General features: G+C 40.5%; 1 protein-coding gene across 2 annotated transcripts in view; it reads left to right on the top strand.

Annotated features, from left to right (window-relative positions):
• Positions 1 to 648: 648 nt before the first annotated feature.
• Positions 649 to 22,484, top strand: part of Map2k6 (mitogen-activated protein kinase kinase 6) — a 111,736-nt gene continuing 89,900 nt past the window's right edge. For both annotated transcript variants that reach the window (XM_076871627.2, XM_076871626.2), the window contains exon 1: positions 649 to 914. In XM_076871627.2, the coding sequence (XP_076727742.1) occupies positions 899 to 914 (16 nt within the window). In that variant the 5' untranslated portion in view covers positions 649 to 898. The remainder of the gene's footprint in view (positions 915 to 22,484) is intronic.

Here is a 22,484-nt window from a genome sequence, read left to right as displayed (position 1 = left end):
CAAATATCTTGACTTGGATAAAATTGGCTTTGACATACAACAAGCGGAATTTGCTTTGTAACCCTGTAAGAAATGAGAACTCCCCAATCTCCCCACCCCAGTCCTACTCCGTATTGAATTTCAGGTTCCTTGAAAGGAACAGACCAGAATCGTTTCTTATTAAATAAAACTTAGCATACTCTGCAGGGCCAAACTACCAACAAATCCTCCATGCGAGAAAAACGTTTTTAAAAATGGACGTGTGAGGGTGAAAGCCTACAGGCAGGAACAGTCCAACAGGTGCTGGGTTACAAAATTAACACGTTGAACACCCAAACAGACCTAAAGAAGTCAGAGCCCTTTAGCTATCCTCAGGTTCTTTGGCATGTACTTTAGCTGTTATTTCAGGGGCAAAAAATGTCCTTTCTTGTTGGCCTTGCCGTTTCTTACTACTGAGTGGGCGTCTAACCTGTTTATTTGAGTGCAATCTTTCTCGCGCCCAGACGTCTCACCAGCAACCGAGACGACCACGTTTCCTTAAATCAGAGCCCCGTGGACTACACACGGGAACTACATTACCCAGCAGCCTCCGCGCCCTTCGCAGGAAGGACGTCTGCGCACTAAGATACTCAGTTCCAAGTTTGGAGCTTTTAGCTGCCAGCCCTGGCCCATCATGTAGCTGCAGCACAGCCTTCCCTAACGTTGCAACTGGGGGAAAAATCACTTTCCAGTCTGTTTTGCAAGGTGTGCATTTCCACCTTGATTCTCTGAAAGTCCATCTGCTGCATCGGTCAAGAGAAACTCCACTTGCATGAAGATTGCACGCCTGCAGCTTGCATCTTTGTTGCAAAACTAGCTACAGAAGAGAAGCAAGGCAAAGTCTTTTGTGCTCCCCTCCCCCATCAAAGGAAAGGGGAAAATGTCTCAGTCGAAAGGTAAGAGGCTATTTGCATTACTTGCAAAAATGCAAAGGGTTGTGCATGCATTTATGAATGCATGGATGCATTTTTCGCCTGGCGATTGCATTTTTAAGTTTGAGGTTTTCCACAGCTCAGTTGCATTTCCTGTTTAGTATGTGTCTTTTTTTTGCAGACACAGAGAGTTCCTGTAAGGCAGGGCTTGCAGTTCAGCTGTGCATTGACGTTATTTGCATTCTTCTGCTAGGATTACTGAGCTCTTTTTGCCTTTTGCACAGTCAGGAGAGAGAGAGAGCAGGTTGGTAGCGTCTAAATGTGCAATGCTTTATATAATTGTACAATTCTTTATTATGCACACATATTATAAGTAATTTTGTGTGCAACAGGAATACAAACTTTTTAAAAAGTCTGTAGGTGAAGATGAAAGGTAAAACTTGAGTTGAACTACTAGGAAATTAATGAAATCTTATATTCTTTTGGAAATGAACCGTTTCTGTGCCAAAATTTAGTTAAATTTCCATTGATTTCGCTTTGAACATTAGGCAACTTTTCATTTTTAAAGGAAGTAAAGGTGAACTGTAGATAACAGCGTATTACAAAAAAGCAGACAAGAAGTCTCGCTCTTCCGAGATTTTGCACTTTACACCAATTGCTTATTGGCTCGCAGTATTTAGAAGCTGCAGTGAGGACCGAGATATGTTTGTCCATTTGGGAGATGCTTTGCATCCTGGGGGGAAATACTAGGGGGCAAATTGTACTTTTAACCATTACAGCAACTTATAAGGGAACTGCATGGTTTCATTGACAACCATAATGAAATATTTTAAGTGTGTAATTGCAAATATTTAGTCAGCTATAATAGGTCAGAAGTTCAGAGTCTATGGTTGCTATCTTTATGTTTTCTTTTAAATTTATTTTTTCCACAGTTGTATTTTGCAGGCTTAATATCATTCTGGGGAGGGAATTCAAAACAATTCCTGACAACACCAGAGAGCTGAGGGGGTGCTGTCAGTTACCTGTGGGACTCTGGGCCACTTGTTTCAGAACAATTCCTTTTTTAAATAGGAAAAGCATATGCTATGGGAGAATGTATGGAATGAAAAGGTGAGTCAAGGACCTCTGAGGTTACCTGGGGCACTGTTTGAGTAAGAGCTAGTGAAATTAAAGTATTAGATAAGATTTTTGCCTTTTTTTTTTTTTTTTTTTGGAGTTGTGTTACCACTTTTTAATTCTACCTGATGAAAGTCATGTATCTGATCCCCCAAAAAGGAAAAATATTCTCCAGAGTTCAAAGTAGGACTCTGTTTTTCTTTGAATATTAGGGGAGAATGACTATATGGAAAGCTAAGTTTGGTGAATAAATTAGGAATTGACATTTTAAGGTGCAGGTATGCCTTTAATAGGGACCCCCCCCATCTCCTAATGAGCAGAGAAGTATCAATTTATAAGGGGCAGTTCACATGCTGGGAAGTGATATAGGCCAAATTATATTCTTATATTGTGTGCATATTCAAATATGTAACAACAAATCCCATCAATGTATACAATTATAATGCACCAATAAGAAATGTGGGAAAAGAAGTAAAGAAGAGGGAGTTCATGCTTAGGTGTATGAATGAAGTGGCAATTAGCTACTTTGTATTTGGTGAACATTCACTTATTTATTCAGTTTAGTTTAGCATATGTATAAATATATATTGTGATAGACATGTTTATATATGTATATACATATGTGCATGCATATATGTACATGCATATGTACATTTGTATGCACTTGTGTGTGCACAGGATTTGGGGTACATAAGCATATTTAAAATGAAGTCCTTTTCTTCAAGAAACTTCCCATGTGGTTGCTGAGAGCACGTATGTGAGGGAATCATTATAACATAAGATAGTAGGCGGCATTGAAGAGAAATGGCATTATTGGAGTTTAGAGACAAAAGTGACCCTTCCACTAGGGGGGTTAGTTTGGAAGTTTCATGAAGAATATGGTGTGTACTGTGATCTTTGGACCTTAGGGTTTAAGCTAAATTAGGATATGTGTGTGTGTGTGTGTGTGTGTGTGTGTGTGTGTCTGTGTGCGCGCGCGCACGTGCGTGCATATATTTGGGCTTATTTAAGGTAGAGCTCCCTCTTAGCAGAGCAAGTTTTTGAGTTTGGAAGCTAAGGGGATTCTCTTCCATTGTAGGTGTGTCTATATTGGATACATAATCTATAGTTAATCTATACATGGTGGGGGAATCAGCTACTAGGGGTCCTTCAAATCAATTTTCATTTGCGCATTGAATCTTCTTAATTGGATCCTGTTTGGAAAGCTCATCTGGTATGAACATAAGGTTCCTGTCCAAAAGGAAAATTATTGGTAGAAAGAAGTGGGTGATCCTTTTAGAGAAATGGCAAAAGAGCTTTAGCCTGGACTTTAAATGTGAATTGGCCTAATTCAGCTATGCTATCCTCAAATGGCCAAAACTTTTTTTTTTTTTTTTTTTTTTTTTTTTTTTTTTGCAGTTCCAAACTTCTTTTTAATACTCTAGCCAAATGAAATGGGAGGAAAAGTGAAAGGTGGATACAATCTCATAGTATTGAAGAATTTAACAACATGTTCAATTCAGGGACCTTTACGAACTTTCTAGATCACTATAATTCGGTTTTACAGACCTCTAATTTAAGGCAAAGCAGAGGCAAAGAATTATAGACTGCCTGGGAGCTGGAAGGACTGGGTTACTTCTTTGCAGCCTTACCAACAGTGAGATTCCGAGAAAGAATTTCTTAAAAAGAAATTTTGTTTTCCACAGTTGTAACTTTAGGTGGTACGCTTCTCAGCTTGTTTGTATTAGCTGTCTGGGGTTGAACTGACACTTTTCAAATATTAAAGCACTAGTATGCCCTTTGAGGAAATCTGAAATGTAAGTTAACAGGAAGGGCACCCAGAAAGTGCAGGAATTCCTGCACATTACAGGAAGACAAGCTACAGGAAAAATGTGTCATCTACACTACCCGGGAGAGAAAACTATTGTTATCAGCCATAATGTTCTGGGGAGGGGTGGGAGGCAGAGATAGGCAGGGAGGGTGGTCTGGCATCTCCCAGTTCACCTGAAAATATATAAAAAGTTTGATCCGGTTAAAATACACTCTTTCTCACTTCTCTTCCTATTTGCCTTAAAAAAAAAAAAAGAAGTTTATTTTAGTGTAACATAGTAATAAGCAAATCATGCAAGACATGCCTATAATGCACAGTTCAGAAGCATATAGCAGAGTGGCAGGAAAGAGCCTAACCCCTACTGAGTTCTTTGCTTCTGTAATTCATTCCACTCTGGGAAATGAAATGTGTAAATTTCTCATTCTGTGTAAATTCCTTTGTTAGGTTGTACCAGACGGACTTGTCACGCTCAGCCTGTAATCTGAGCCAGTATGTTTTATAACTCCGTACATCTCAGGACACAAAATCAGAATAGGTACCTTGGGTTTCCTGAGCCGTTTGGACTTCTGTTGCCTTCAGATCTTTATAGCATGATGGATGTGCCGTGCAAGGGGCTTCATGGGGTCTTTGGGGGCTGAGTTGAATGCTGAATAAAAGGGTTGAGATTTTTATCCTATTGTTTTTCATAGATTAATATCATTTGAACAATTTCCCCAGTATTTTAACACCTGAAAAATCTACAAGGAATGTTTTTAAAACTTCAAAAAATTATATAAATAGTACTTGTTTCTTATACAAACATTTGGTAGAAAAGGAAAATAAGAATTACTAGTTACTGCTGTATATATTTTGATATATATCCTTTTGGACTTTTCTTTATATATTTGTATATGAAAGATCCAAAATGTGTGTAAAACTAAGGTCTATTTAGTGATCTTTTATTTCACTTACTGATATATTGTGAAATATTTCCAAGTTAATGTATTTCTATGTTCATATTACCCAATTAAATTGCATTTATTTAAATAGAATCTTAATGTTTATTGACTTTCAATATTCTGAATATTGCCATAATGATCATTCCAGTTCACATGTTATTGTGACCTTAGAATAAATTCCAGGAAGCAAACTACAGGTTATGAATGTCCAATTCTTTTCCATTTCCCATTTTTCTATCTACTTTTTGAAAAGAGCTTTTTGATTGCTGTAAAAAATGATATATACTCATGGAAAAATTCAAACCAAAGAAAAATTCATGATAAGAATAGAAAACTCACTGTAAGTCACACCACCTAGAGCTAATTGCTGTTAACTTCTTGATGACTGTTTTTGCATTTGTACATGCATACATGTGATTTTACCATATGTGATATTTTCCAACTTGTCCTTTTTTCTACTACTTTGTATCTTGTATATCTTTGCGCCTCAGTATACCTACACATACTTCTTCACAACTGCGTGTTTTAATTTGTAAGAACATAGTTACTTGTTTACTAAATCTCTCATTGGACTGTCACATAGTTTCCTTTTTTTTTTTTTCTAGCTATAAATAATACTGCAAGGAGTACCTTCACTTACATCTTTGTATATTTGCCCAATTAGTTCTCTAGGATTAGTTTTAGAAGTGGAAGACCTCCATCAAAGGTTATACATGGGTATATTGCCAGATTGCTCTCCAGAGAGGCAACACTAGTACACTAGTTTTCATTCCTACCAATAACCGCTGGAAGTGCCCATTCTCTCTTTTGAAGCATTATAGTAAATATTGCCAAATAAATTCCTCTCCAGGGAAGGTTATACTTTTCTTCATCCTGAGCATAATAATCTGAAAAAAAAAATTATTTGCCAATTTGATAAAGGATATTTATGGTCTATTTTTATTTGCATTTTTTCAGTAGTGAGTTGAATTTTTCACTTATTTGACATTTGTGCCTCATTTGTTTGAATTTTTTTCCTTGCAAAATATATCTTTAAAATTTTAGTTGGGATATCAAATTATTTTCAGAGTGAAGCCAGAAAATTTCTAGATTTTAGAAGTTAAGTAATCATGGGTTGAAATTTGGGTTCCATGCATCCAAACAATTTTATTTCTTGATGAGTTCTAATTTTAATTTTAACCAGAATGTCTTATGTAAACATCACGTATTTTATGAACTCATTTTTGTTTATATCATCTATAGCTATCCAGACCCACATGAAAATAATCAGAAAAATGTAATGATCTGATTTAAATTCCATCTGGGAAATAACTTATTCCTGGACATTTTTGCATTTTCACTTATTTCTACTGAGAAAATAGTTTTTCTTTAGTTTTGTAAATAATTTTTACACAGCACCTGGTTATGTTATGTACATTGTTGAAAATAATTTAATATTTTAGCTTCATGTATAAGGCCCCAAAGCCAATTGGCTTAAACTTACTAGGTTGTTGGAAGAACTGAGACTAGGATCAAGTTTGATGATCTCACAAGTTATATAAATTAATCAGATTTGACATGTTCTTAACATTGACTTAGTAAAACTTCTATTTATGTGTCTTGATGTTATGTGATAGAATTTTAAGCTATGAAAGGGGTTTTATATTCCAGTCACCTCTTTCTACAAATGGGCAGACTGAGACCTTGGAGTGAGTGATTTGCTTGAAAACACTAGAGCCACAGGTAAACTTAGCTCTCCTGATTCTTTGCCCCAAGTTCTTTCCACCAAACCACACACCAACACTGGTAATCCACATTTATGATTTTTTTTTTTTCTCTTTAGAATCTTTAGTATATCTCACATTTTTTTTTTTTTGTTGTTTGTTTTTGTGGGAGCAGGCTGGCAAGAGAGGGGTTGATGGTACTGTCAGCAAAGATTGTTTTTCTTTGCCCCCCCCCCCCCCCCCCCCCCCCCCGCCCCAAATGGTGACCCATGAACCATTATAGTGGAGTTTTTTTTTTAACCAGTTCTTTGCCAAAGGCTATTTTGCAAATGTCCTTGAGTTGATTTCAGTGCCTATGCACTTATGAGTTTTAACTACTATAATTTTGATGATCTTCACTTGTTTGAATTTTTTTCTCATAAAATATATTTATCTCTTGGGGCTGGGGATGTGGCTCAAGCGGTAGCGCGCTCGCCTGGCGTGTGTGCGGCCCGGGTTCGATTCTCAGCACCACATACAAACAAAGATGTTGTGTCCACTGAAAACTAAAAAATAAATATTAAAATTCTCTCTCTCTCTCTCTCAAAAAAAAATATATATATATTTATCTCACTTGAAAGCCTTTGCTGAGTAGGTAGAGTTCTTCTTACTAAGTATCTTTGTATTTCTAGCTCTTTTCTTTGGTACTGGGGATTGAACCCAGGGGTACTTTACCATTGAGCCAATATTTCCAGCACTTTTTATTTTATTTTTAAAATTTGAAACAGGGTCTTACTAATTGCTTAGGGCCTTGCTAAGTTGCTGAGGCTGGTCTAGAACTTGGGATCCTCTTGCCTCATTCTCCAAAGTCACTAGGATTACAGGTAGGTGCCACTATGCCCAGCTACATCTCCAGCTCTTTTAGCATTGTGCCTATAAATACTAGGTGCTCAATAAATGTTTGACAATGAAATTATTTTTTATTAGCATGGATAGCAATTATTTCCCCCCTAAGTTTTATAAAATGTTTGGGATAATTAGATTATAATACAGTTTCCTTCCTATGCTTTCTCATTTGCATTAGTAGTTCCAGATGTCTTAGCTTGATTATTTGGAAGTTGCAAGAATGGCATAAAAATCAACTTAGAATGGCTAAAGAAGTGTCATTTCTCCTCCATAGGTTCTCTAAACAGATGTGAGGGTTGCACAATCCTTTGGTAACTTTGACAGCATTATATATTTTTTTTAAAATATGTAGATCAGGGCTCGAGAGGTAGCTCAGTAGTGGAGCAGGTGGCTAGCATGTGTGAGGCCTTGGGTCCAAATTTCAGCACCACAAGAAAAAAAAAAAAAAAAGCAGAACTAAGATGAGATGTCTAAAGAATCCTTTCTGATAAGACTCACATGAAGTTGTCTGTCTTGTTCTGGTTTCAGGAACTGGTTGGTAAATCTGAGGAGCCTCTGAAGGGTTATCAGAGGCAAATTAAAAATTTAAAAATTTTTTTTACCCTCGGACAAGACACAGAGATCTGCCAGGATAATTCCCCAATGCAGTGATTCTCCCACTCCCTCCTTGCCCACCAACCACCACCACTGCCTAACCCCTCCCTCCCTGGGTTTTGTTTCCCACTCTGTCTCCTTGGATGGTCTTCTCTTGCTGAGCGGAGTCATGCATTTTGGTATGTAGTTCATAAACCCCTTCCTTCTGCATTGAGGAGGCTGTTCAGATTATAATCTGCATACAGTGAGGTCCGTCCCAGATCATTGTAATCTAGTCAACTCCGCCCTAAGCTGAAGTATTAAATAGACACTGGTGTCTGTCATCTGTAAATCCCTCCTTCTGTCAGATCCTTGAGATCAGCCTTCTTCACATGGATCATTAGCACTGGATCTAGGTGCTGATCACTACCCCTCCCACAGACTATCATCATCATCATCATTGTCGTCATTGTCACTATTTGCCAGTCACTTTTCATGTATCCTGTTTTTGAAGGTCACACAAACTCTATGGGCAGATACTGTTCTCTTTAACTTATACATGAAGAAATTAAGTGTGAACAGCTTTCCCACAGCTGGGTAGTCAGTGAGTGACAGAGGCACGAGGCACAGACAGGCCTGTCTGACCACAGTTCTTGTGCTCATAGCCAGCGGTCAGCACACTGTAGCCCCTGGGCCAAATCTAGCTGCACCTGTTGTTAAATACAGTCCAAAAGCTAAAATGGCTCCACTGCCCTCCCCCTTCCTTTTTTTTTTTTTGGCTGTGTTAGGGATTGAACCCAGGGCCTAATGCATGCTAAACACAGAGCTCATCCCAGCCCTAATTATTATTTTATAATTGACATGCAATATTTGTGATGATTTATGGGGTACTGTATGACAATTCAATACATATATATACAACGTGTAATGATCAAATCAGAGTAATGAGCATTTCCATTTCCTCAGATATTATCATTTCTATATGTCAAGAACCTTCAAACTCTTTTCTTCTTCTTTTGAAGTGGATGATAAATTGTTATCTCTTTATTAGGCAGATAATTAACTGTAGTTTCCCTACTGTGCTATAGGACATTAGAATCAATTCCTCCTATCTAACTGTAGTTCAATACTTGTTACCGTTTTTCAATGATTGGGAAAAAAATTAAAAATGATATTTCCTCACCCATGAAACTTATATAAAATTCAAATTCAGTGTCCCCAAATAAAGTTTTATTGTAATACAGCTATGGTCAGTTATTTGTGTTTCCCATCTTCCAAAGCTGTGTTTTGCTCATGATGGCAGAGTTGAGTAGCTACAACAGAGACAGCATGTCCCCCCAAGCCGAAACATTTACTGTCTGGTCCTTTTCAGACAGTTTGCTGATGCTGCCTTTTATGACTTTACTCAATTGAGCAATGGGGTCTTTTTTATTATGGGGCACCCTGATTGCTTTCCTTTTTGGCTTTAACTGGAAGTTGTTAACCTGGATGACTGCTGGCCTGCTACCCCTCCAGCGACCTCTTGGGCTCAGCCCACAGGAAATGTCTGAATGGTGCATCTTCTAGTTATGAGAATTTAGGTCACTGCTCATTTCCGCTAAACTAAGCCACCCATCTCCTGTAGCCCATCCGGGGGTCCTTTCCCCTTTGTAGGCTCTTGCTCTTTGCTTTCTATTTCTTTTCCTCCCGTTGAGAAGCTAATCCTCCCATTAGCTCTTCATCTTTCTCTTCATCTTCTTCATCTTTCTCTTCTTGATCCCACATTTTGTTCAGGGAAAAAAAAAAAAAATCTAAAATGACTCTCATGCTGCCACCCTTGCCTGGCTTTGTTGTTTGTCTTTGTGACCCAGCTCAGGGGTTCCCCCATTTCCTGCATATGAAGACGGAGTTCTCTGTCCACAGCAGGCAGACTCCATCTTCCACAGAGAGGCTTCTGTTGGTCCCCTTTGAGGTAGTAGAGCTGTTTTCTTACATTAACCCCCTAACCCTGGGTGGGCAATTTTGGGGGAGTGAGTGTGGTTATCCTTTTGCTTACAGAGTTACTTGAGTTGTGGGTATTGTGTGTATTGGGGAGTGAAGGTTGTAAAAATATTCTAAAAGGGAAGGGGTGTTAAAGGCACGTGAAGACAGGAGAGCTTTGGGGATGAGGATGAGCCCAGCTTTGTTTGTCATATCCAGACTGAGGTTAATTTAAGTCACATGCAATGAAGTGCTAATTCCTACCATCCCAGATGGTATCACTGCCGTGGAATTTTTTTTTTTTTCTCTATGTTCCAGACCCTGTGCTGAGTGATGGGTGTGAATCATCTTATTTACTCTCACTATTGCTCAGTGATTTGATGCTCCATTTCATGGATGAGCAAACTGAGGCCAGAAAGGTTTAGATCTTGCCTTAGATGTCAGGCTGATAGTGGCAGAGCAGAGGCTTTTGTCAAGGTCTGCTGAGCCCCGAACCTGAGCTCCTGTCTACTTCACTCTAGCTGTGAAACCTATTGCACCAAAGACGTGGTTGGGGGATAGAAAGCACGAATGGATTCCGTAGGGATCTGGACTGATTTGGGCATTCCAGGGCCAAGTAAGGTAATTAATGGGGGCTGGCCTGGGTCTAGTTTTTCATAAGTTCCTTTTGACATATCCCATTAGGCATCTGTGTATCATGGAATACTGAGTCTGACTCATTCGGACTCATAAAGTTGAATTCCAAGTACAAACTTCCTATTTGTTGAAGGAGGGCTGGTCTACTGATTGTATCTACAGCAAGCTTATGTTAAAACATGGCTAACAAATATTGATTCCATTTGCTGTCTTCTAGGCTGTATCAGAGAAACGAAGCGGACTCTAACCTTACGTGTTTCCTTATGTGTCCAAGTTAGGCTGCTTTAAACAGAAATAAGAACCTGGCCAATGTGGGAGAAGACCTAAGGGCAGGAATTCTGCAGCTCCTTTGGCTTAATTAATTCCTTTTTCTCTTTGTTATTTCTATGTAAGTAAATCAAGTGCAGTTTCCACGGAATTATCAATGAACCTAAATCTCCACTGTTTTCCTCTTGTACTGGACACTGTAGAGGGACCTGGAATTGCTTTTTGGGAATGAGTTTTCTTTTAAACCAATGAATTCTTTCTTGGCTTTTCCTCCAGCCAAAGCCAAACAGACATATACTTCAGTTTTCTTCCATGATCCCATGTTCAAGTCATAGGATCAGAAGATCTGAACACTGAGTGAGACGTTACTTATTCCCTTCCTTTAATGTTTCACCTTCAATCCCACGTTGGATGGGATGAGTTAGACATAAGAATCAGACTAGATTCTGAAGAACCAGTGGGAACAGAATGGTAGAGAATATGGAAATTATTTTGCAGTAAATATGCATAAATAGCCTTTCTGTGATATTTGAAAACCTTGCAGAGTAATCTCTTTTTATGTATTCTTTCTTCTTCTTCATTTGAAAAAACCAAGAATCCCAAAGATTCTGGATGCATCTAAAGAGGGAACTACTTGGATAATGGTTTATTCAGATCCATTCAACAAATAATTTCTTGATCAATTGTTATTTTTAAAACATCATGCTAGGTGGAAATAGAGATGCATTTACCTCTGCTCTTTTGCTTGTTAGCACTGAAGCTTGGAAAAATCTATTTAACCTCTAGCTCCAGTTTCTTCACCTTCTAAATGAAGAGACAGACACTCCTTCACTCAGTTGTTACGAGATTAAACAAGGTCATGTATGTGATATGCTTTGGCCAGTGCTTGGCTTTCATTTATTTAACAAATATTTATTGAGTGCACATCTGTGTTTGAGGTGCTTTGCCATAATAATCTCTCCATAAACATAAATTTGTTTCACTCTTCCTTTCCCTCTGGTCCTTAAGAACATTACCAGCTAGCTGGAGGTAAGAAATGCACAAAAAATGTATAGAGTTCAAACTAGAATTCTAGATTGGCTTATAAAAGGTACCACGAACTGGGAAGCCTGATGCATGAGAAGGAGCTTAGGAAAGTATTTATGATGGACGTGAAATTGTCAATATGTTTCAGAGCTGATGAGAAATTTGAGTCTTACATCAAAGTAGGTCTGGGAATGAATCTTGCCTTCCAACATCCAGTGGTAGCAACTGAATGTTAATATAGGTGAACAGTTCCATTGAAGAATTAAAAGAAAAATTCCCCAGGAAAATAGGATGTATTTTCTAAGAACTTTTTTTTTTTTCTTACCAATATAAACACTGTAGTTGTTGCTTACGATCACAATAGGTGAGTGGAATATATCATGTCTCATACTTTTAGGTGTTTTTTGGATTGTGGAAACTCCAGGAAATCTAGAGGTTAATAGTTAAACAAGGATATCATATCAACCAGGTTTATAGACACACCGTAATTATATAAGCAAACTGTTGGTTCCGTAATCAGCGTCTAGCTAGGTCAGGGAATATTTTTCAGAGCATGGCCACAGCTGTAATTTTCATTTTTTTATAACCTGCTAACATTCCAACTTGCCTTTTCCATTTCTTAGTACTTTTTTCTTCTCTAGAATCATCTGAAATCAGTTTAAGAGGTGAAAAAATGTTTCAGGGTACATCTGAATTCTCACTTGACTCACCTCAAGAGTGGCTCCAGAAGGTTCTTGGCTTTACCAAACTTACTTCCTCAAGGATGGAACTGGATACTAGCAAGGGGGTTCATATATACATATTCATATAAAATACATAATATTTTTAATTTCAGAAAAAAAGTACTATTTAAAAGATCCGTCCTATTTAATGGAATTGATAGCGTTAATTAACTTTTTCTTTTGTTATCTTGGTTTCGAAAGCAGAGGGATGTATAGCTCTGGGACACATTGGAGCATTTTTTTTTTTTAGCTTTCTACATTTTTTTTTTATTGGCGCCTCATAGTTGTACATAATGGTGGGATTTGTTGTTGCTTATGTGTATGTGGACACGAGAGAACAATGTCATTTGGCCAGTGTCGCTGCTCCTCAGCACGTAGCCCCTCTTCTCCTCCTCTCAATGGGGTATTTCTCCATGAACCTGGTACGTAGTCGTCTTCTTTCTCCTCGGTGACCTCATTCAATCCGAGCTGGAACAGTGGATGAGGGGCAGGAGGACTGAGAATCCTGTGAGTCACAGGACTGTTCTTGCCTCACCTTGCTGTGCAGGCAGAGAGGACGTGTGACCAGCCAGGTGGACAGGACCTGCCGGCCATAGCATCTCATTCCAGTGAATTGCTGAGTCTGCACTTGGGATTTTGCTCCCAAATGAGCTTCTGTTTTCATAGGGCAGGAAGGGGGAAAGGCAGATGCAATGCGTTCCTAAATAGGCCCCAGTGCTGGGTGAATACAGAGTCCAGTAGGATTCTATTTTTACCCTCAAGCAGCTCATAGTCTAGTGGGATGTATTTGTTTGCTTTGCTGATGTAACAGCAGGCCGCAAAGTTGGGTGGCTTAAATAGCAGAAATGCCTTGTCTGGGGGTTAGAAGTCCGAGGTCAAGCTGGCAGTGGGGTTGGCCCCTTCTGAGGGCTGGGAAGAAGAATCTGTTCCTTGCCTCTTCCCCAGCTTGCTGTGGCTTGCTGGTACTCTTTGGCATTTCCTCCTTCCCTCCCTCTTAGCCTCACCACCCAGACCTTTGCCTTCATGTTCATGTGGCCTTCACCCTGTCTGTATCCAAATTTTCCCTTTTTATAAGGAAGCCAGTCAGAGTGGAGCAGGGGCCCACCCTACTCCAATATGACATCATCTTAATTAAGTATGTAAGCAACCACCCTGTTTTCAAGTTAGGTCACATTCTGAGGTGCTGGTGGTTGGGACTTCAACATATTATTTTGGCTGGGGACATAGTTTAGCCCATAACTTGGAAAACAAAGATGTCAGCAAACTAATGCTCCTCTGTGTGATGTGCAGGTGAGATCTAGTACAAGATAGAGCTAAGATACCCAGGAGGGTGAGGTTCCTGAGGACGTGGGAAGAAATCAGGAAGCCTGGCAGTAGAGGGAAGACATGGATTTGGCACAATAGAACTTGAAATATGGTTCTCAGGAGGATGAGGAAGTGAAAGGAGACTTGCTCTGGTCCCCCAGAGAGTACCCACTCTTTCTTCTGGTTTTCTATCATTAATGGTAGATTGGTTGCTTTTAAGTTGGGTGTGCTAAATTAGAAACACACACACACACACACACACACACATAAATATGTTATGGCTGCAAGGATTCCCCAAAATTAATTGATACTTAGTGGTAATGAGACCTACATATCAGTCTCAGAGGTTTTCACAGTGACTTTGACAGGTAAAGGGACAGGGCTTGGTGGTTAGGGGAAGAGGGCTTCCTTCCCATCATATCAATAGTCCTAGTCCTCATGGAGCAAAGCTCAAGAGGCAGTGGGAGTAAGAACCAAGGATCTGTAGTGAAGCAAACTTATTTTTAGAAAAGGTCTGAAAGGGGCTGGGATGTAGCTCAGGGCCAAGCTGCTTGCCTTGCATATGTGGAACCCTGGGTTAGATCCCCAACTCCAAAGAGAGAAAAAATAAAAAAAAGAGAGAGAGAGAAAAAAAAGTCTTTACGTCTTTAAAAAAGCCTACAACTCAAGAGATGCCAAGCTTTTGCAATATTGATTATTACTATTGTTGTTGCTTTTGTTTTCTGGTGCTGCGGATGAAACCCAGAGCCTTGCATGTGCTAGACAAGTACTCTACCCCTGAGTTCTGTCTTCATTCCCTGATTATTAACAAAACGTCTTTTCAATGGTGTATGCACTTATTTGAGTCAATAGGTAGCTTTATTTTCTGAATGTGATCAGGGAATGGCTAGCACAAAATTGAGTATAAAAATACCAGGAGCTGCTTCAGTAGGAGGGGACAATGAGGAAAGAAATTGTTAGGTCTGTTGTCAGAGTAGGGATAAAGCCAGGGGGAAGGAACTTTGCCAGTTCAGAACAGATGTCCATCATCTGTCAGATTGTCCTGCCAGGGGGTTGATGGCGGCAGGCTTCAAGTGTGGGGCCAGATGGGCAATCCAGAGAAAGTCACAGGAAGGTGGAGGCCAAGGTCCAGGCATCCCTCAGAGTTGGGGGTGGGGGGTGGTCTGGGACAGGTGATCCAGATCCCCAAAGAACAGGTGGGTAGCAGAAGATAGGCAGAAAGTCAAGAAGGACAAGAGTCAATGTGGAAGGGAGAGAAAGAAAGAATAAACAGAGATCAATTGGAAAGCAGGGGCTGAGCGAAGGGGCCGCAGAATCCAGGCTGCAGAATCCAGGCAGTAATAGGAGTTTTTATTGCACACTGACTAACCCTGCCTGTAAGAAATGAGTATCCACCTCACCTGCTTCTTTCATCTTCAGAAGCAGACTGTTCCTCTGGCTCTTGTGGGGAGCCTGGGGAGGTAGGGCGTAGAAGGACACGCAGAAAAAGAGCAACAGAAACCAGTCTGTCCAAAACGAGCCCAGGCGTACCCTCCACGCTGAGTACTTCTACTGAATGGGACCCACGGGCAGAGGAAGTCAGCAAGTGGAGAATGGGCTGGGCTGTCAGGCCCCTGGGCTGAAGGAGAAACCAGCTCTCAGTTGACTCTCGCAGGTGAGCAGGTGAACACAATCCAACAAGAAAAAGCAGCTCTGGGGCCTAGCTACCTCACGCACAGCTGGGAGAAGAAATGAAAATGCCAGAGGAAGGGCTCTGTTCTGAAAATTTTGTTCTAAAAATGTATTGGGGGATGGAGAGAGAGTTGGGACCTGCCAAGTTTCCCACTCTTTTTTTTTTTAATTTTTATTTTTTTATTTTGGTACCAGGTATTCAACTTAAGGGTACTCAGCCACTGAGACATATGCCCAGCCCCTTGAGACAGGGTCTCACTAAGTTGCTTAGAGCTTTGATAAGTTGCTGAGGCTGGCTTTGAACCTGTGGTCCTCCTGCCTAAGCCTCCCCAGTCGCTGGAATTACAGGAGTGCGATACCATGTCTGGCTCCTACTCTTTGATTCAGTGTTACTATTTATGGGAATCTGCCCTATAGTAGTCATTACTGTGTGCCTACTATGTGCAAGGCTTTTTGGTAAGTACTTATTTACTAAGCACCTCAAGCTTTGGGATAGTTCTAAAACCTGCATGATAAGTAGGTGATGTTTATTCTCATTTTACAAAGGAGCAAGTTAGAACTCAAGAGACTAACTTTTCCCAGATCATCTAGTTAGTGGATATGGAGCTGGAATGTAGTTTATTTAAAAAAAAAAAAAAAAAAACAAAAAAAAAAAACTATATATATGTGTGTGTGTGTGTGTGTGTGTGTGTGTATAAAATTTGTGTGTGGTACTAGAGATGGAACCCAGAGCTTTGTGCATGCTAGGCAAGTGTTCTATCACTGAGCTACACCCCCAGCCAAAGTTCACTACTTTGTTAAAATAGTGAAAAATAGAAGCACCCTTACTGTATAATCGTGAAGAAATAGCTTAGGTTATTGGATAACTGCCTGATACAGTCAGTTATGAAGAGAAGACAGTTGTGTTTGTGGAAAGATGGTTCCGACTCAGGAGGAATGGCTACAATGTATCTGGTGTGTGATTACAGATGTGTTTGTGTGTATTTTGTTTAACCTCAAGTAAAAGAGTCTTAATTTGGGAAAATTTCATTGAATCCATTTGCAAGAGGTGCAAATGACTCTGGTGGTTTCTGAATGACATATTCTCTTGACTCCCTCCCTTCTTCTTGCTCTCCTCTGCAGAGTCCCTCATTCTGCTTTTCTCTGAGGGTCTTCTTTGCCCTCTGCCTTCCTCTTTGGACCAGGCTGACTCCTCAGTATGCACCTGGGTTGAAAGAGCATTAGCCCTGCAGCTATATACAGTCTTTAGTCTGATATCAAATTCCTTATCTTAAAAAAAAGAAAAGAAAAATCTGATGATGAGTGGCTTCTGCATTGGCTGGATCTATGCTCATGAATTTTCATGTGGACTAGGTCCACCTTGAGGTGCTGTCGTCTGGGAAAGCGGCATAGAAGGGGAAAACACATGATTGACATGATAAGCAGACTGGAAGGAAAGGCATGAAAAAACAAAAGCAATAAATATGGCTGGTTATATGCTGAAAAGAAGCTCTGGCAGTATTGTGACCTGTGGTGTTTTCCATCATTTTTTTTTCTATAAAACTCTTTATAAAGTTGCATGGATTAATAATAAAGAATTTGGTTCTTGCATCTTATTGGATTTGCTCATGTTGTCTGTGAGTGGGTTGGCTGAGATCAAATACGCTGTCATTTTTTTTTGTTGCTGGATGCCTTTATAAAAAGACCACTGGAGCCGTAGAAAGAGCGATACGACCATCTGATGAACAAACGAAGGCAGTGCCCCTGGAAAACTACACAGGAAACACACACCCTCTTTCTAATGGCTAAACGACAAAGGCAGGATTGTCCAATGATGTGACAGCTGCTGGAGTAATGTGGTGCAAATGGTCTGGGCACTGGATAGCAGACAAATGCAAAGACAAGACTTTGGAATCATGGACTGTTGCATCTCACAGGGACCTCAGATTCCTTCTAGGTCAACCCCTCATTTTATAGATGAAGCAACTATGACCAAGAGAAATTAAATTATTAGAAATGTCAGGCCTGGAGGACAGAACTCCTGAAACTCACACCTGAGCTGCTGTTAGTATCTCAGGCATATCCTGATGCTAAGTTAGCCTTTGAGTCTCTGGGGAGCGCTTACATTCCTTCTACAAAGACAGAAGGCAACCCTTGAGGCTTAAAGATAAAAACCAGGAGAGAGACAAAGAGCCCTGGGCATAGTAAGAATCGGGACCTTGGTTTATTCACTCGGTCCTTGCACAACTGAATGGCTCTGTTCAGTTGTGCATGCCACCAGTCACCCATTTACTCACTCTCTGGACATTTATTCTTTGCTTCTCTGTGGCATTCACTGCTGGGCATTGAGGAGTGTGCAGAGATGATTCCTATTTTCGGGAAGCTTGTCTTCTAATGGGAGACCCAGCTTTGGTGCGGGAAATGGCAAGAAAATCCAGGAAATCCTAAAGTTCAGGGTGGTTGGAAGGCAGGGGTCCTGGGGCAGAGAACAGTGAGAGATGAGGGAGGAGGAACAGTGGGGCCAAGGAGGGCCTTGCAACAGAGGAGGCATTCACTGCTGGACTCCAACACCCTGGGGAGCGCTCCTGGGAGAGGGTTTCTTCCAGCAGCTAGATTAGCATAATTTTATATTTTAGACCCAACTATGCATCTCTGTCCCTTAGCAACAGGTTTTTGTTAATATTCTGAGCTCGGTATGGAATCAAGAGCCAAATTGGCTTTGAAGAGCTTTCCTTTGGCAAGTCTAGGCTAACTTTATCAGGAAAACAAAAAAAGATAGCAGCCTCTGTGGAGAAGAGAGTTTGCATGGGTTGATTAGTATTGAACGTAGTAGTTTTTCTTGGCCACTCGGTGACTCAACTCCGTGATGACGTTTTGTTGGTGTTTTACTACCTTGCATTTGCCCCTATTGAACAGGGCATGCCTTGAAGTCTGATTATATGGTTTTCATTTATACGGGCATGTCCCCCACCCTGCCTTTTGTTTTGAAGTGAACAAACTTGACATTCCTGCCTGCCAAGGACTGGGGAGCTTGCTGGCTCTCCCTGTCTGCCTCCTCTATGAGGTCACCTTAATGCCACCACATCCGAGTGCCTGCCATTCTGCAGGTTTTACAGCACAGACACTCGGCCTCTGCATTCTAGAGCTGGAGACTTCTTGGACTTTGGAAAGTCAGTCTCACACTCAGAAAGAGGAGAGTGCTCCAAGAAGGAGTGTTCCAGACAGGCTTACAAAAGTGCAGGAGGGTACTGATGAAGGGAAAAATCAAACTTAAGGTGGTCTCTTCCAGATTTCATGTGCAGCAAATGTTATTTTTGTCTTTTTTTTTTTCCCACTTTTTTTTTTCAACTTGAAATTTCCAAAAAATCTGTATCCATAGCCTTGTGGCATTCTTAGCAACAAACTTAGCAACATACCAGAGAAAAACAAATTAACTAGTTATCTGTATTTTTTAACTAGATCTGTGATCTCATCGACACAACTGACCTCATTGGGCCTGGGTTTTCAAATTTTCTGTGATGGGATGGTTGCTTAATTCTGTTGTTCTAAAGAATAGTAGAATCTTATTAGAAGACACAGGGAGGCTAAGACATATGGAGAATATAGAGCTTTAGTGCAAATACGGAAGTGTAAAATTAAGATGGCTGAATGCTAGTGGGTGAACTCTGTCAAACATTTCACCTTCCTTCCACTCCAGGTGCCAGGGAATCATCTCTTTTATTTTGTTGTTGTTTTTGGCAGAAGTTTGGGAGGAACTGCACACATTCTTCAACCATACTCTGCTAGTAACCTGAATTTATGTAAAACTGACTCTCATGTGTGTTTTTCCAAAGTGCATTTATCCATCTCATCCTGCTGAGAATAAAAGATAAGCCATGGAGATAGTAGAATGGCCTTTGATTGGATCAAGAAAGGTTGTATGTCTTTGAAGAAAAGGGCGGCATCGGCTTTGTGAACTGGTTCAGATCTGATGTTCCTAAAAGTTAAAAACATTAAGAATCTCAAATATGTTTCAATCATTTGGAATTGATTTAGAAGAAACAAAAAATAGATATGTTGCCAGCAGCGTTAGATTGTTAGACCGCAAACAACACTTTAAAAGAAGTGAACAGCTGTCAGTCTTCTCAGTCCTCTGTAGAGATTTAGCTTTGGAACGATTACAAGTTTGCAAATTAACAGATCTCATCTGAATTCCATCCTTTTTTTCTGAAGCTTCAAACCCCTCCCCTTCAAGAGCTCAGCCCTTTGATTCTCTTGATCCAAAAGACTTTTGCTCCTTTTTCTCCCTTTTGGATATGCTAATGATCAGGCTGGTGAAAGTGAGACTTAATGAAGACGTGCTATAATTATTTTTAAATGATAGTGATTCTACAGTAAGTGTTCTGTACAGCTTCATATAAAAGTGACTGAATGAATGAAGGCTTTTTTTTTGGTACCAAGGATTAAATCCAGGAGCACTTAAACACTGAGCCACGTCCCCAGCCCTTTTTTTTCTACTTTATTTAGAGACAGAGTCTCCCTGAGTTGCTTAGGGCCTCACTAAGTTGCTGAGGCTGGCTTTGAACTCGTGATTCTCCTGCCTCAGTCTCCAAGGGGTGGGAGGTTTTCTGGGGGCTGTTGAGCTACATATTCACGAAGGGCTGGCTTCTTGGGAAGCACAGTCCATCAATAGCTGTGGGAATGGAAAGAGAACAAATTGAATAGACAGGCACGTAGGTCCTGATCCTGCTGCAGGCGCTCTCTTGCTGTGTGGCCGGACTTCTCTTGGTCCAATGCTTCTGTTTGTTGTTCTGGTTACTTGGGGTTTGGCTTTGTATCAGGCCCTCTGCTAAACTCACTTACACGCATTTTCGCATTGGAGTCTCACAAAATTATATGGAAAATGTGTAATGCTGTCCATATTTCACTGTTGAGAAGTCTGTAAATAGGAGGTATGGGGGACTAAGTACACTATTTGAGGTTTCACTTCTAGTAAATCATGAGGAAAAGACTCAAACTCTTGCTTGTGGCCCAAGCTCATCATCACTATATGGAAAGCATTGGCAAACGATGGCTGCCTGGAAGATTTTGTACAACTTGAGAGCTAAAATAGTTGGTACGTTTTAAAATGCTTAATACGATCAAAAGAAGAATATTTCATGACATGTGCAATTATGTCATGTCTGTCTTTGAATGTCTACAGAGTTTTATTGGAACACTCATTTGTCACATTATCTCGCATTTGTACTGCAATGGTGAAGTTGAGTTACTGGGACAGAAACTCTGTGGTCCACAGAGCCCCAGATTCACTCTCTGCCCCTTTATAGATAACCTTTTGCCATCCATAAAACGAATGCAGGGAAAGAGACCAATCAGTCCTCAGGTCTCTTTCAACTTTGATGTTTTGAGAATTGCCGAGAAAATTGCTTAGCTCTTCTGTTTTCCTGGGAGGTCTCTAGTTCTTTGGCCTTTCCTCACTCACAATAATTGAATTTTCCTCTTTGCTAAAACGTCTAGCTAAAACAGACATCCCAATTCCAACCCCAGTCATAAATCCATGTCCTGAAATCTCTCCTCTCTATATCTATCCCTTCATTGATTCATCTATTTTGAATAATAACAGTATTGCCATTTATTAGATGTCTGTGATCTTAAGCTCTCATTGGGGTTGTAAAAATGGCTAGAGATGATAAATGTAAGGTCAGGATTATTATTTCCATTTCTGAGAGAATTGAAGCTTGAGGAGGTCAAATTGCTTCTCGATGGTACATATGTTAGTATGTTGTGCTTCCAGTGTTTGAATCCAAGTCTTTCTGATCCTGTGTAGATTGCATGTCCTGTCTGAGGATATTTTTGCACTCTGTTCCTACACCATGGCTTACCCTGTTCCTCTGAATATATATCCCTTCATTTTTTCCCTCCCTCCCTCCCTCTTTCCCTCCCTCCCTCCCTCCCTCTTTCCCTCCCTCCCTCCCTCCCTTCCTTTTTCTCTTCTCTCTTCTTTACTTGTGGTGCTGGGGAATCAAACCCAAGGCCTTGCGCATGCTAGGCAAGTGCTCTACCACTGAGCTACATTCCCTACTTTCCTCCCACTGTTTCTAATGGTCTTTTCTTTTTGTATTAAAACATCCTGAAAACAACATTGCCTTGGGCTGGCTTCTCTCTGGCTAGAATATTGACTTTAGCGACCAAAAATAAGAGTAGCATTTTTTTCACCCTTGTATTCACACACCAGACACTACGCTCAATATTGTGTGTGTATTGTCTGATTGGGATCTTACGAGAACTTTATGAGGTACCTATTTTTATTACCACTTAAAAACTTAGAAGCTTTGGAAAGTATTTAAAATTATTCAGAGGCAAGCGAGTTAGGAAGAGGTTAAACAGAGATCTGAGCCTTTCGTACTTCTTGGTCAGTATGTCTACACTATCCAGGTTCCCAACCTGTAGAATTCTCTCCTGTGTGAGAGACCAACCTTGCACTTGACTGAGTCACACTCCCCGGCTGGGTGCTAAGGCGCTCAGTCATAGAAATGTGACAGAGCTTTCCTCACCCTTCTTGGGTGCGAGGGTTTGTGTTTCATGCATGGGTGTGTCTTGCTACAGCCCCATGGGTGAAGCTCTGCTCTCCTGTCCCTTTGTAATATAACCCCTTGCCCTGTTTAGGATAGAATCTCCTATGGAAGTGCCTTGTGTGTGTCCCCTTCTCTTACTGTGCCCTTGGGTGTGTCCTACCCAGGTGTCAGTCAACCTGCTGACAGTGGACATCATGAAGATAGACTCAGCCCCCTGAAACCTGACCCCTTGCCTCATTTGAATAGCTTCTCCTCAATAAAAGGGGTCAATGCGTACTCTCTCTTCCTGCAGACCCTTAAGGTTAGAGGAGCCATCACAGTGACCCCAAAGGAAAAGGTATTTGTGTCTCTTGTGTGGTTATTTTGCGCAGCCCAGCCAGCCCAGTTCAACTGGAGTGACCCCTGGTCACTATTTAGTCACGAACAGAAACCCAGAACTCCTGGACTCTG

The sequence above is a fragment of the Callospermophilus lateralis genome, chromosome 11 (assembly GCF_048772815.1).
Source record: "Callospermophilus lateralis isolate mCalLat2 chromosome 11, mCalLat2.hap1, whole genome shotgun sequence".
Lineage (NCBI taxonomy): Eukaryota > Metazoa > Chordata > Mammalia > Rodentia > Sciuridae > Callospermophilus > Callospermophilus lateralis.
The sequence above is the reverse complement of the archived record's forward strand: the minus strand, read 5'-3'. Positions and strand labels throughout refer to the sequence as shown.